General features: G+C 51.8%; 1 protein-coding gene across 6 annotated transcripts in view; it reads right to left on the bottom strand.

Annotated features, from left to right (window-relative positions):
* SGSM1 (small G protein signaling modulator 1) overlaps nucleotides 1-12,963 on the bottom strand; it is a 98,811-nt gene that overhangs the window by 27,174 nt on the left and 58,674 nt on the right. For 2 of the 6 annotated variants that reach the window (XM_075898859.2, XM_075898861.2), the window contains 6 exons: nucleotides 11,797-11,864; nucleotides 8,695-8,858; nucleotides 7,053-7,182; nucleotides 5,774-5,941; nucleotides 1,950-2,088; nucleotides 846-910 (listed from right to left, as the gene is read on the bottom strand). In XM_075898859.2, coding sequence (XP_075754974.2) covers nucleotides 846-910; nucleotides 1,950-2,088; nucleotides 5,774-5,941; nucleotides 7,053-7,182; nucleotides 8,695-8,858; nucleotides 11,797-11,864 — 734 coding nt within the window. The remainder of the gene's footprint in view (nucleotides 1-845; nucleotides 911-1,949; nucleotides 2,089-5,773; nucleotides 5,942-7,052; nucleotides 7,183-8,694; nucleotides 8,859-11,796; nucleotides 11,865-12,963) is intronic. The other 4 variants (XM_075898860.2, XM_075898862.2, XM_075898863.2 and 1 more) reach the window with 2 other exon arrangements.

Below are 12,963 nucleotides of genomic sequence, written 5' to 3'. Positions count from 1 at the left end.
TGTCCCGAGGGGACATGGGGCCTGGGGCACGTCCTCTCAGTGACCCAGGCATGGGGACCGGGGCAGCGCCCTGTCCCCATGGCAGGAACCATCCCACCCCTACTTCACCTCTTCCCCAAGCTCCACCCTGCTTGCCCCTTTGCGCCCTCCCCCAAGCAATGTGACTTAGGGGAGTCCAGGACTTGGTGCATCAGCGGCAATAGGGTCACCCCTGCATTTACCACATGGGGCAGTGAGAGCTGGAGTGGCCCAGCAGCCTGCTCTGCTCTGCCCTGCTGTGCCACTGAAAAGCAGGGAACCATGGGTCGGCAGGGCAGTGGGGCAGAGTGAAGCAGGTGAGTGTGGAGGGGCCACCCCTACTGCTGCCCCATTCCTGAGGCGCCTCCCATCCATCGGACAGTTGGGCCACCCTGATTCATGCTGTGGATGGGGCAGCACTGCGTTTCACTGCCAGGAGGGCTTTCTTGATCGTGGGCAAATTGCTGCTGCTGTCTGTAGCTCCCTGGGCCACAGCTCGTGTTTCAGAGCAAGGCCACAGCTGTGCTAGGAGCCATGCAAACCCAGAACGAAGGCAGTCAGATAATTTACAGTCTCCGTTTGTACATGAACAGCCAGGAGAGTCCCAGGAAGCAATGAGCCAATACTGGTCAGCGTGAAGGGCAGTGGCTCTGTCAGCCTGGCCCAAATTCTATTCCCCACACTCGGTGCATGCCGTCGGCGGGCAGCACGGGTGGGTGAGTGTGCACTGTGTATGGCCCCAGATTGATCCCCCGGTTAACTTGCTGCTGACAGCATGCTGTATTGGCCAGGAGACTCTGACCCGCCCTCTCTTAGGGAGCACTCACAGCCGTAGAACGCCCGGGAGAGGATCTGGTATTTCATGTTGTCACACAGGAGCTTTAATGGGGTTCTGCTGAGAGAGGAGAAAACGAATCAGAGAGGAATGGCCCCCCATTACTGCCCTGCTGCCACACAGTGCCTTGGCCCGCCTGATGGCACTGACTGCTCATGTGCTCCCCCGGACAGAGCCCCAGTCATGCAATGACCAGATCACACAGCAGCCTGCCCTGCAGTGTGACCCGAGGGAGGGGGAAGGGTTCACTTTTAACGCTAATTTGTTTATCCTGCACTAATTGTCCCACCTCAGAGGTGGGCATCTGCTGAGCTGGGAAGCAAAGTGTGGCGGGAGAAGAGAACAGCCAGGAGGCTCAGCTCAAGCTTTTTGATCCATTGGTTTGCTCAGTCATGGCTTTCTGCTGCCACCACCTGACCAACGCTTACCCACATGGGCTGACTGTGCTTGGAGAAAGGGCAACTCAGAATCAATATGATATTTACAGATGGGAAACTGAGGAAGAGAGTAAAACTGGGATTTGTACAGAAGCTAGAGAGTTAGGCACCTAACTCCCCCAGTCTCCTCAGACAATGCCAGCCTACGCTACCTGCCCAAGGCTGCAGTGGGACTACACAGGAAAGCTGGGATCAGAACCTGGATGTGCCCAGCTCATAGGCCATCCCTATGAAGGGAGTCCTGTACCACGATTAGCCCCTTCCGGACAGTCACGCCCAGAAGAGCCTGAGCCCCTTTAGGCCACAGCAAGGATTTTGCTGCTAAAGAACTTTTCACTTCTCTGTGTGCTGCAAAACTGTTTCCATGGTCCTACTGCAAACACAACCAAGTGCCAGCCTGAGCATCCCAGCATAGGACAGAAACGCCCTGCAAAGGTGTTCCCGTTAGAGTTGTAGATAAGAGGGGGACACATGGCCTGGAGTCTGACCTCGCCCTGAGACAGCAGAGTCTTTCAGCTGACAAAGGAGGGCAGTGAGGCAAATGTCTACCCCATCCCCAGCTCTCCCCTAAGGCATTCTGAGGATCTCAGCATGGTCCCAGCACATGAACTGCGGTGCACGTGCATCCGCCACACCAAGAGGGCACCTGCCGGTCGTACCTTTCGTGGCTGCAGCCGTTGGATGGGCCACCATCAGAGGAGCTATTCTGAGAGCAGGAGGAGCAGGAGGACTTGCGGGTGCTGGGCTGCCACATGGACGGCAGGCCACTGACTGGTGTCTCTATCAGGTCCTGGGGAGCTGCGAGAAGCCAGGGAAGACATCACTGAACAACTGTGATAGGAGATAGATGCCTCACACACCAGAAAGAGCGAGAGACAGGACAGTTCTGATTCGAGAGATCAATATCCCCCAGTCTTCCCAAGCAGAATGTATTGAACCGCACAGGTCTGGTGCCAGCCAGTCCCATTGCTGAGTAGAGATGCATTTGCAGGAAGGGAAAGAACAAGGAAAGAGTAAGAAATGTCACCCAAGTCAAGCTCCGGTGCTCAGGACTGCAGAGCGCTGAAAAAGACCCGATAGCAAGCAGACATCCCTGCGTGTGAGAAGGCCAGCCACACACAGATCACTAGAAATCAATCAAGCACAGTAACGGATCATGGCTCCAAGATACGCCCATCCCAGTCACCCAGGAATGCCGCCGACATCAAAGGGGACACAGGAAGAAGGAGAGGATTCTAGAGTCGTGACTGAAGAAGCAAGTTTGATTAAGAAGCTGCAAGAGGTTAACCAGGGCAGGGCAAGGCAGCGCAGGCTGCTCCCAGGGTATTGTCATTTGCTAAATCTCTGGGGGTACGTCTACACTACAGCGCTAGTTCGAACTAACTTAGTTCGAATTAGTTAATTCGAACTAAGCTAGTTCGAACTAACGCATCTAGAACTAAAAACTAGTTCGAACTAGCGTTTTGCTAGTTCGAACTAGCAAGTCCACATTGAGTGTACTCTGAACAGGGCTTAAGGATGGCCGGAAGCAGTGCCGGCAGGGCATAAAAGGAGGACTTAGAGCATGGAGATGCTGTCTCAGGCTAGCCGAGGGCTGCGCTTAAAGGGTCCTGACCCCCACCCCGGACACACAGTTCTAAGGGGTGCCCCGCTTGCAAAGAAGTTCTGGCTTGGAGTGCCCTGAGTGCCCACACTGGGCACATCACACCACTCGGCCATCAGCCCGGCTGCACTTGCCGCAGGCTGCCATCTGGGGAAAGGGAGTAATTGGGGGGCTGCAGGAGAGCTTCCACCCCCAGAAGCCCGCAGAGCCAGCCCAGTCCTCCCCATCGGGGGCTCGTACCCCATTCCTCCCTCACCTCCTTCCACTTACCCTTCCCTAGCCCCCCTTCTTATTGATGTACAAAATAAAGATAACGTTTCTTCCAACATTGACTCTGTCTTTATTGAAAAAAACTAGGGGAGACTGGGAAAAGGAGGTGGGAGAGGGGAAGAGAAAGGCTGGGAGAAGGGAGGGCAACTAACATGATCAGGGGTTGGGAACAGGTCCCAGATGAAGAAAGGCTACAGAGACTGGGACTGTTCAGCTTAGAAAAGAGGAGACGGAGGGGGGACAGGATAGAGGTCTCTAAAAGCAGGGGTTGGGTGGAGAGGGTGCATTCAGAAAAGTTCTTCATGAGTTCCCATAAAGAAGGACTAGAGGACACCAAAGGAAAGGAATGGGTAGCAGGCTTCAAACTAGTAAGAGAAAGTTGTTCTTCCCAAAGCAATTAGTTAACCTGTGGAACTCCTTGCTGCAGGAGGCTGTGAAGGCTACAACTAGAACAGAGTTGAAAGGGAAGTGAGATAAAGTGATGGAGGATGGGTCCATGGAGTAGTCTTAGCCAGGGGGTAGGAGTGGTGTCCCTGCCCAAAGTTTGTGGAAGGCTGGAGAGGGATGGCATGAGACAAATGGCTTGGTCACTGTCTTCGGTCCATCCCCTCCAGGGTCCCTAGGGTTGGCCGCTGTCGGAAGACAGGCTACTGGGCTAGATGGACCTTTGGTCTGACCCAGGACGGCCATTGTAAGCTCAGGGCTCAGGGTCTGGGGTCTTAGTGGACCCCCTTGATTTTCATGCACACCTGGTCCTGGGTGGCCAGGCTGGCAGCTCTCCTGCCCTAGCCGGCCACTTTCCTGTGCCTAGTTCAGAGATCGTGGACGAGGTCCACGATGTCCGCACTAGCCCAGGAAGGTGCCCGCCTCTTGCGGTCCAGGGCAAGCTCCCGGGAGCCGCCAGCCTGGTCCCGGCAAGGGGGGGTGGGCTGGGGGGCATCGGATGGGTGGCTCTGTGCCGTGCCAGGTGCAGGGTCTGCTAGCTGGGTGCTGGCAGGCTTGCACCTGGCACGGGCACCGTATCCAGCCCGTGCCCCTTTAAGGGGTCCGGGGCCGGGAGGGGGGCATAGAGTTTCCCTGGTGTTGGCCAGAGTGGCCACCAGGGAAACCTGGGGAGGGCTAGCCTCCCACTAGTTCGAACTAAAGGGCTACACAGCCCTTAGTTCGAACTAGCTAGTTCGAACTAGGCGTTAGTCCTCGTAAAATGAGGTTTACCTAGTTCGAACTAAGCGCTCCGCTAGTTCGATTCAAATTCGAACTAGCGGAGCGCTAGTGTAGCACCTATTAAAGTTAGTTTGAACTAACGTCCGGTAGTTCGAACTAACTTTGTAGTGTAGACATACCCTGGGTGATTTGAATGGTCACTTGCAATGGTTCGGGTTTGAAATTGTGAGCTAATTGAGCCTCCTGCCTGTTTGCAAATACAGGTTGAACCTCTCTGGTCTGTGACTCTCTGATCCAGCAACCTCCATGGTCCAGCAGGAGCATATTGGCAGGGAACAGAGCTGGGAACACTGAAGCCCCAGTGGTCCCAGAGACCCCAGGACCGCACAGTGCCAGCATCCTCAGAGCCCGGTGGAGGGGAGCCGTACGGCCGGGAAGAGAGCTTGGCCGGATCAGCCCATGGACCCTGGGAGAGTCCAGAGACTTCTCTGGTCTGGCAAACTCCCTTGTTCGGGACCCTGAGGATGCTGGACAAGGGAAGCCCAACCTGTAATAGGCCAAGCAGAGGCTAGCATGAGCTTCCAGTTCAGAGAGCCCTGCACATCCTGGGTTTGCTGCTTTACCTTGAACATACCCTGATGCTCCCCTGCCATTTCTGTCTGCGGCCTCTTATGTACAGAGATCTCCCAAACCAAAGGGAATCTTGGGGCTGGTACAACCTGAGATAAAGAAGCAATAATCCAGTCCACTCTCACGTAGGAGCTAAGAGAGGGTAGGAATTCTGGCCTCCAGATGGGAGAGGCTTCTGCACACCCACTGTTCCCTGTAAGCTAAGCGCTTGGGCAGCCACCCAGGAGAGATTCAAGTGCACCCCAGGTGATTAGCAGAGTACCCACAGCCAGCAGCGTGTGTGTTTCTAATGGTGGTGCACATGACACATGATTCAGTGCATCTAACAAACTTATTCCACACCTGGATGAAAATAATTAGAGGGGATATTGTGCACCGTGATGTGTTAATCAAACCTGCATGACCTAGGGGAAAGCCCTATTCCATGTGGCATAGGAGGGCACCTAGCCATAGGAGCTGTCAATCGCTCATTTAACAGAGAATTCTGCCGCAGTAGGGAGCGTCAGGGTATGCTCAAGGTAAAGCAGCAGAACCAGGATGTGCAGGGCTGTCTGAACAGGAAGCTCATGCTAGCCTCTGCTTGGCACCTTATAGCCCTCCCTGCTTTTCATTCTTGAGCAGCTGCTGGTGTTCAAGGTGAGCACCAGAAGTGATATTAGGCCTCACCAAGGCCTTCTCCCTTCTGACAACTCACAGAAGGAAAACAATAACCCAGGTGGGCCTGCTGAGGTCAGCACACAGGGATCCACCAGTGACAACACGGCCCAGACAGCAAAGCAATGAGAGGAACCGGGGTGACAGCAACATTACACTGACGCCATTCAGCCCTTGGTGCAGTGAAGGATCTGTTCAGGAGGCCCTGAGAGCATTTGGGGATCACCACAGTCTTGCTTGTAGCAGGAATCCTTGTGGTCCTTGCCCACCCAACGGCGACGGAGAGTGCAGGAGAGGCAAGGAAAGGACGAGAACGACTGTTAACCGGAACTAAAGACATGGGAGACAGACGAAGGCTCAAATGAATGAGGCGAGGCAGAATCCGTGCTGGAGTTAGAGCTAATCCAGCCTACATGCCCTAGGGGAAAGCTCTATTCCATGTGGCAGAGGAGCTGTCAATAGCCACAGGAGCTGTCAATCACTCATTTAACAGAGAATTTTGCCCCACTAGGAAATTGCACAGGAGGGTTCAAAACTAAATCAAACATCTCTGATGTTTGGTTTAGTTTTAAGCTGTGTCCACACTCACACGTCTGTCGGTAAAACTTTTGTCCATCCCAGGTGTGAAAAAAAACATTGACAAAAGCACCGGTGTGGACAGCGCCATGCTGGTGGGAGATGTTCTCTGGCCCACACAGTTACTGCCACTGGCTGGGCTGGTTTCATTATGCCAGCAGGACAGAGCAGCTACCCAGGAGACCTGACAGAGACAGAGCTGCAGTGTAGACATAACCATTCTCTGCCTTGTCACACACAAGTTATTGGGCACACTCCAGGAGTAATAGGGGGAAACCCTCTGGCTTCCATGATACAAGCCAAACTAGATGATCTAATAATGATCTATTTCTGCATCAGACAACCCAAGGAGGAGATGAGTAGGTGTGAGGACGCCAGCTAAGCCAATGTGAATTCTCCCCTCTACGTGCAGCTGGAGTAGCACAGAAAGGACTTATGTCTAGCTAAGGATCTAGCCCACTGGGGTTAGCAAAGTGTTTCCTGTTTTGCACCAGCATGAGAGGAGGAACAAACAGGACTTCCAATTAACACATTTGTGGCCACCTGCTTTTGCAAAAAAAGTGCCCAGAAAGGCTCAGGAACAAAGCCAGAAAAGGATCTCAGTCAGAGTCCAATATCTGGGGAAGACTCCTTCCAGTATTCCCAGAGCTCCATTGTACGGTAGCCTAGGGCCCTTCTCCAGCTATGAGAGAAAAAGGTCAAAACAAAACATGTGATACTGAAAAGGGAATTCCCTCACAGACAGCCTCTCTCCTGGAATAGATCCTGGCAGGGACTTCTGCTGGGCGTATCCAGCAGCACTGGTGTCAGGCTAGTTCCACTCCAGAAACAAGTCACATTGCATGTCATTACTGGGTGCACCTACCAAACTCCGACTGCATGCCAGGGTATATGATCCTGAAGACGTAGTCGGTAGCCTCATCATCCTCCTTATCAGACGCCGACTCGGAGGAGCCCTGAGGACTTCGTTTTCTCAGCTTTGGAAACACCTTCCCCTAAATAAATAAGAACTGCTGTTTATAGAGCCAGGCCATGGGTTTACATTCAGGGCAACCCTCAAATGCAACTAAAAAGGCTACGAACACCCACACTCTCCCACTGAACGAGGAGCACACACATCCTCACTAGGGATGTGACCGGTTAACGGGTTAACCAGAAAGCATCGCCTTTAACAGGTGATGCTTTCCAGTCATGGTTCATCAGCAGGGACTGGAGCAACCCTCCCCCCCATCTGACAAGGGCTGGGGGCTCTCCAGCGCAGAGGGGCCCACCGTGGGCAGGACGACAAAGCAGCTCCCCTGCACACCCCCGTTTAGGCAGATAACTAGTTACATATAATGTTTAACCAGTGTACTAATCAAATGGGATTTTACACCCCTCCTCCTCACTATTTGCTCAGCTGGAGATCTGCCAGCCAAGCGAATGGTGAGGAGGAGGGGTGTAAAATCCCATTTGATTAGTTTACTGGTTAAACATTATATGTAACTAGTTATCTGCCTAAACAAGGGTGGGCAGGGGAGCTGCTTTGGCTGGACTGGAGTGTCCAAGTGTCCGCCCGCCCACGGTGGGCCCCTCTGGGCTGGATCTCCGTAGTCACAGTCCCACGTACGGAAGCGCTTACCCCCTGAAGTAGGAGCCTCGACTTGATCTTGTGCCAAATCTCCAGCAAGCCCCAGCCCATGTAACTTGCATAGACAGATGGGGAGCAGGGAGTGTGCAGATCCCAGCTTTCAATGGGACCCAGCTACCTCCCTTGAGAGAGGGCATCGCGAGCTAAGACCAACCGCTAGCTCTGCTGCAGGGCACCAATACACCTGTGTGTTAGGTAAGAGCAGCTGCAAGCTGCTTTATGGCCCTCCGGCCCCCGGAACGTTGCCCAGTGGCCTAAGGCAACCAGCAGTGTCTGGTGAATTAAGCAAGTCAGGGGGAAAGGCAGCCCTGTCTGGGTACCACAAGTCTCACTTGCCCCTGCCCGGCTGACACTGTGCCCAGCTTTGCTGCTGGCTTTCAGGGTCAGGGATGCATTTCGCCCAGGGTACAAGCAACGGCAGGGACAGGAGTGTTTGCCTGAAATAAACCGGCACTTGTATTCAGCCCCCTCATGTGGGGACTCTGCTCTTTCTTGGTAGCTCTGGTTGCTGGCCCATGTGCATCAGAAACCGGAACAGACGAGTTAGCCTAGACCAGGGCCCAGGAAGAGCAGGGTACAGTTATAAAGGGAATGGGCTGAGATACAAGGCTTGATTGTTCATAGGCTGCAGGCTCCACTCTACTGTGTGGCCTTCTCTTCTGCAGGGGATGCAGATCATGTCATCACACCAGCTCCGGTCCAGCTCTAGGCTCCTGTTGTGTGTGACTCCAGAGCCATTCAAACGCAGGATTTGTAAAGTGTAGCTATCACCTGGTACAGGCTGAGACCACTCTGCAGCACCAGCCAGCAGCCCTTGTCAGCAAGGGGTATGTTCCCCGTAAGTGAGCCACCGCATTCCCTCAGTCAAGGTTCCTACCTTCCCTCTCTGAGACCAGAGAGGAGGGTCCAGCTGTCCATGAGGAAGGAGGCCATTTTCTAGGCAGGAGAGAAACTGTAGCAGGTGTCCTCCTTTGGGGAACCTGAGCGGAGGCCTCTGAATTCCATCTTGGCTCACCAAAACAACTGTCCCCCCGCTGTCTACTATGAGCAGCCGGAACAGAAGCAGAGAAGATACACAACACAGGCTTTAGGGAAGCAGTGCTAGAGATAAACCTACCAACCTGAAAGAATCATAGAATCACAGAACACTAGAACTGGAAGGGACTTCAAGAGGTCATTGAGACCAGTCCCCTGCCCTCATGGCAGGACCAAGCACCCTCTAGATCATCTCTGACAGGTGTCTGTCTAACCTGCTCTTAAATATCCCCAGGAACGAGAGATTCCATAACCCCCACAGAAAATTCATTCTAGTGTGTAACCACCCTGACAGGAAGTTTTTCCTAATATCCAACCTAAATCTTCCTGGCTGCAATTTAAGCCCATGGCTTCTTGTCCTATCAGAGGTCAAGGAGAACAATTTTCTCCATCCTCTTTGCAGCACCCTTAGTAAAACTAAGATAGTAAAATCGCTATCATGTCTCCTCTGTCTTCTCTTTTCTAAACTAAACAAGTCCAATTCTTTCGGCCTTCCCTCATAGGTCATGTTCTCTAGACCTTTAATCTTTTATGTTGCTCTTCTCTGGACCCTCTCCAATTTCTCCACATCTTTCTTGAAATGTGATTCCCAAAACTAGACACAATATTCCAATTGAGGTCTAATCAGCACAGAGTAGAGCAGAAGAATGACTTCTCGTGTATTGCTCACAACCACTTTTGTTAATGCATCCCACAATCATGTTTGCTTTTTTGTGTGTGTGCAACAGTGTCACACTGTTGACTCATATTTAGCTTGTGGTCCACTATGACCCCTAGATCCCTATCTGCAGTACTTCTTCCTAGACAGTCGCTTCCCATTCTGCATGTGTGAAACGGATTGTTCCTTCCTAAGTGGAGTACTTTGCATTTGTCCTTATTAAACTTCATCCTGTTTACCTCAGGCCATTTCTCCAGTTTGTACAGATCATTTTAATTATCCTCCAAAGCAGTGGCCATTCCTCCAAGGTTGTTATCATCTGCAAACTTAATGGCTATGTCTAGACTGGTGTGATTTTCCGGAAATGCTTTTAACGGAAAAGTTTTCCATTAAAAGCGTTTTCAGAAAAGAGCATCTAGATTGGCAGGATGCTATTCTGCAAAAGCACTTTTTGCGGAAAAGCATCCGTGGCCAATCTAGACGCACTTTTCCGCAAAAAAGTCCCAATCGCCATTTTCGCGATCGGGGCTTTTTTGCGGAAAACAAATCTCAGCTGTCTACACTGGCCCTTTTGCACAAAAGTTTTGCGCAAAAGGGACTTTTGTCCGAACGGGAGCAGCATAGTATTTCTGCAAAAAGCACTGATTTCTTACAGTAGGAAGTCAGTGCTTTTGCGGAAATTCAAGCGGCCAGTGTAGACAACTGGCAAGTTTTTCCGGAAAAGCGGCTGCTTTTCCGGAAAAACTGGCCAGTCTAGGCATAGCCAATAAAAGTACTCTCTATGCCAACACCTAAATCGTTGATGAAGACATTGAACAGAACCGCTCCCAGAACAGATCCCTGCAAAATCCGTTTTTATGCCCTTCCGGCATGACTGTGAATTGTTAATAACTACTCTCAAAGGGTACATCTATACTTGCTCCCTAGTTTGAGCTAGGAATGTAAATGTAGCCAACCGAAATTGCTAATGAAGTGGGGATTTAAATATCCCACACTTCATTAGCATAATCTTGCCCGCACGTTATTCCGCTTGCCATCTGATTTGAACCAGGAAGTGCGCTCATTTGAGGAGTAACGTTAGTTAGAACCAAGGGGTTTGATTCAAACTAATGCGTCCCAGAGCACACTTCCTGGGTCAAATCAGCTGGCGAACAGAATAACGCGCGGGCGAGATTATGCTAATGAAGCGCGGGATATTTAAATCCCTGCTTCATTAGCAATTTTGGTCAACTACATTTGCATTCCTAGCTCGAACTAGGGAGCAAGTGTAGACGTACCCTAAGAATGGTTATCCAGCCAGTTATGCACCCACCTTTTAGTTGCCCCATGCAGATTGTATTTGCCTAGTTTATTGATAAGAAGGTCATGCGAGATTGTATAAAATGCTTTACTAAATTCTAGGTATACCTCATCCACCGCTTCTTACTTATCCACAAGACTCGTTCTCCTGTCAAAGAAAGCTATCAGATTGGTTTGACATGATTTGTTCTTGACAAATCCATGCAGGCTGTTACCTATCACATTATTATCTTCTAAATGTTTGCAGATGAATTCCTTAATTCTTTGCTCCATTACCTTCCCTGATGCAGAAGTTAAGATGACTAGTTTCCACTAGATTTGCCCTTTTTTCAGTCTTCTGGACTCTCTCCTGACTTCCATGATTTTTCAAAGATGATAGCTAAAGGCTCAGATACCTCCTCTATCAGCTCCTTGATGCATTTCATCAGGATGCATTTCATTCTAGTATGCATTTCATCAGGCCCTGGTGCCTTGCAGACATCTAATTTCTCTAAGTGATTTTTAACTTGTTCTTTTCTTATTTTAACTCCCAAACTTAAGTCGTTTCCACGAGCATTCACTCTGTTAGGCATCCCATCACCATCAATCTTCTTGGTGAAAACTGAACTGAGTACAGGTTGGAGCTCTCTGGTCTGGGGATTTGCTGGATCGGGGAGGTCCCTCCTCTCATGGCACATACTGCCCCACTGTCCCTCGACTAGGGCTGCAGCCTGGCCCCACTGCTGCTCCAGTCCCCTGGAGCTCTGTAGCTGCCATTATCCCCACAGTACCACGGCCAGAGCTCTCCACTGGAGTCAGAGCTCCCTGGACACCGGGACCAGAACTCCCCTTCATACCACCTTCTGCCCCCCCGGCATGGGGCTCCCATGTACAACCTCTATTTCCAGACTTGTTCTGGGCACTCTGCCATTGCCACGTTCTCTGGGCACTGGCTGTGAGTGGATGACACACGCTGCGCTGGAACAGTGCAAAGCCCACCTCCCTTACCCTGCTGGTGGCAGTGCAGGTAGACGATCTCCTCAAGACGGATGGTCATGGCATAGTCCCAGTACACACTGGAAGAAAAGAGGAGAGAGGCCTGAGTCACTCGGGGGAGTCCTATACCCCACGGCTTTCACCTGTCAGAGAAGCCAATCGGGCCATGCGACTCAACAAATGGCGAGAGTCCAGGCCCAGTCTTCTGTGGGTGCCGGAGCTGCCCACGTTTATGTCAGCTGAGGACTTTGCTCAGCAGATCCCAAGAACAGCAGTGACCCTCTGTCGCTCCAGGTGGGACACGGGGAGTGTGAGTGGCAGCCAGGTCCCCCCCAACCAGGCGCCTGCCATGCGAACAGCTTCTCTCTGTGCCTCCCAAAGCTGTTCAACAAGACCGAGATGTGTTAAACCCAGGACTGCGTGAATGAGGCCTTGGCTGTCTGGGCATCATTCCCTGTACACAGTCATATGCATCCTCCACGTATGTAGGAATGTGCACTGCACTGCCTGGGACCTGGAGCAGTGCCCTGCAGAGACCCTTCCTCTGGAACCTAGCCCACCCCTCCCACCTCCCCCCGCTCTGGGAAGGTAACAGTCATGTAGTTACGCTCCCCTCCCCCAAATGGATAGGAATTATGGGCACGGAATTAGTGGGGAGGGGGGACTAACCACGCTAAATTATACCCAGCTTCTTCTAGCTCACTTATGCTAAGGCAGATATCCCAGGATTCACTGGGGACACGTGAAACTCAGCCTTTGCCTTAGGCCAGGGTTGGGTAATAATGTTTGCAGGGGGGACACTTAATCAATTTTGATACATGGTCATGGGCCAGTTCCACCCTCCCAGAGGGGGGCAGGGTCTGGAGTGAAAGGGGCAGGGCTGGAGACTAATCTCCCCCCAGAATTGTCTGGAACTGGGAGGCTTTGAGTTAAAAACACAGCAAAGGGCTTGCAGCTCCTGGACACTGCCACTACCACATTGCCTGGCAGCCATCCGCAGTTGCTGTGGCTATTTAAAGGGCTTGGCTACATCTACACTGGAATGATTTTGGGGAAATACTTTTAACGGAAAAGTTTTTCCATTAAAAGTATTTCCGCGAAAGAGCGTCTAGATTGGCAAGGATGCTTTTGCGCAAAAAGTGCTTTTGCGCAAAAGCATCCGTGCCTAGCCACGCTTTT

The sequence above is a fragment of the Pelodiscus sinensis genome, chromosome Z (genome assembly GCF_052426305.1).
Source record: "Pelodiscus sinensis isolate ZL-2025 chromosome Z, ASM5242630v1, whole genome shotgun sequence".
Classification (NCBI taxonomy): Eukaryota; Metazoa; Chordata; order Testudines; family Trionychidae; genus Pelodiscus; species Pelodiscus sinensis.
The sequence above is the reverse complement of the archived record's forward strand: the minus strand, read 5'-3'. Positions and strand labels throughout refer to the sequence as shown.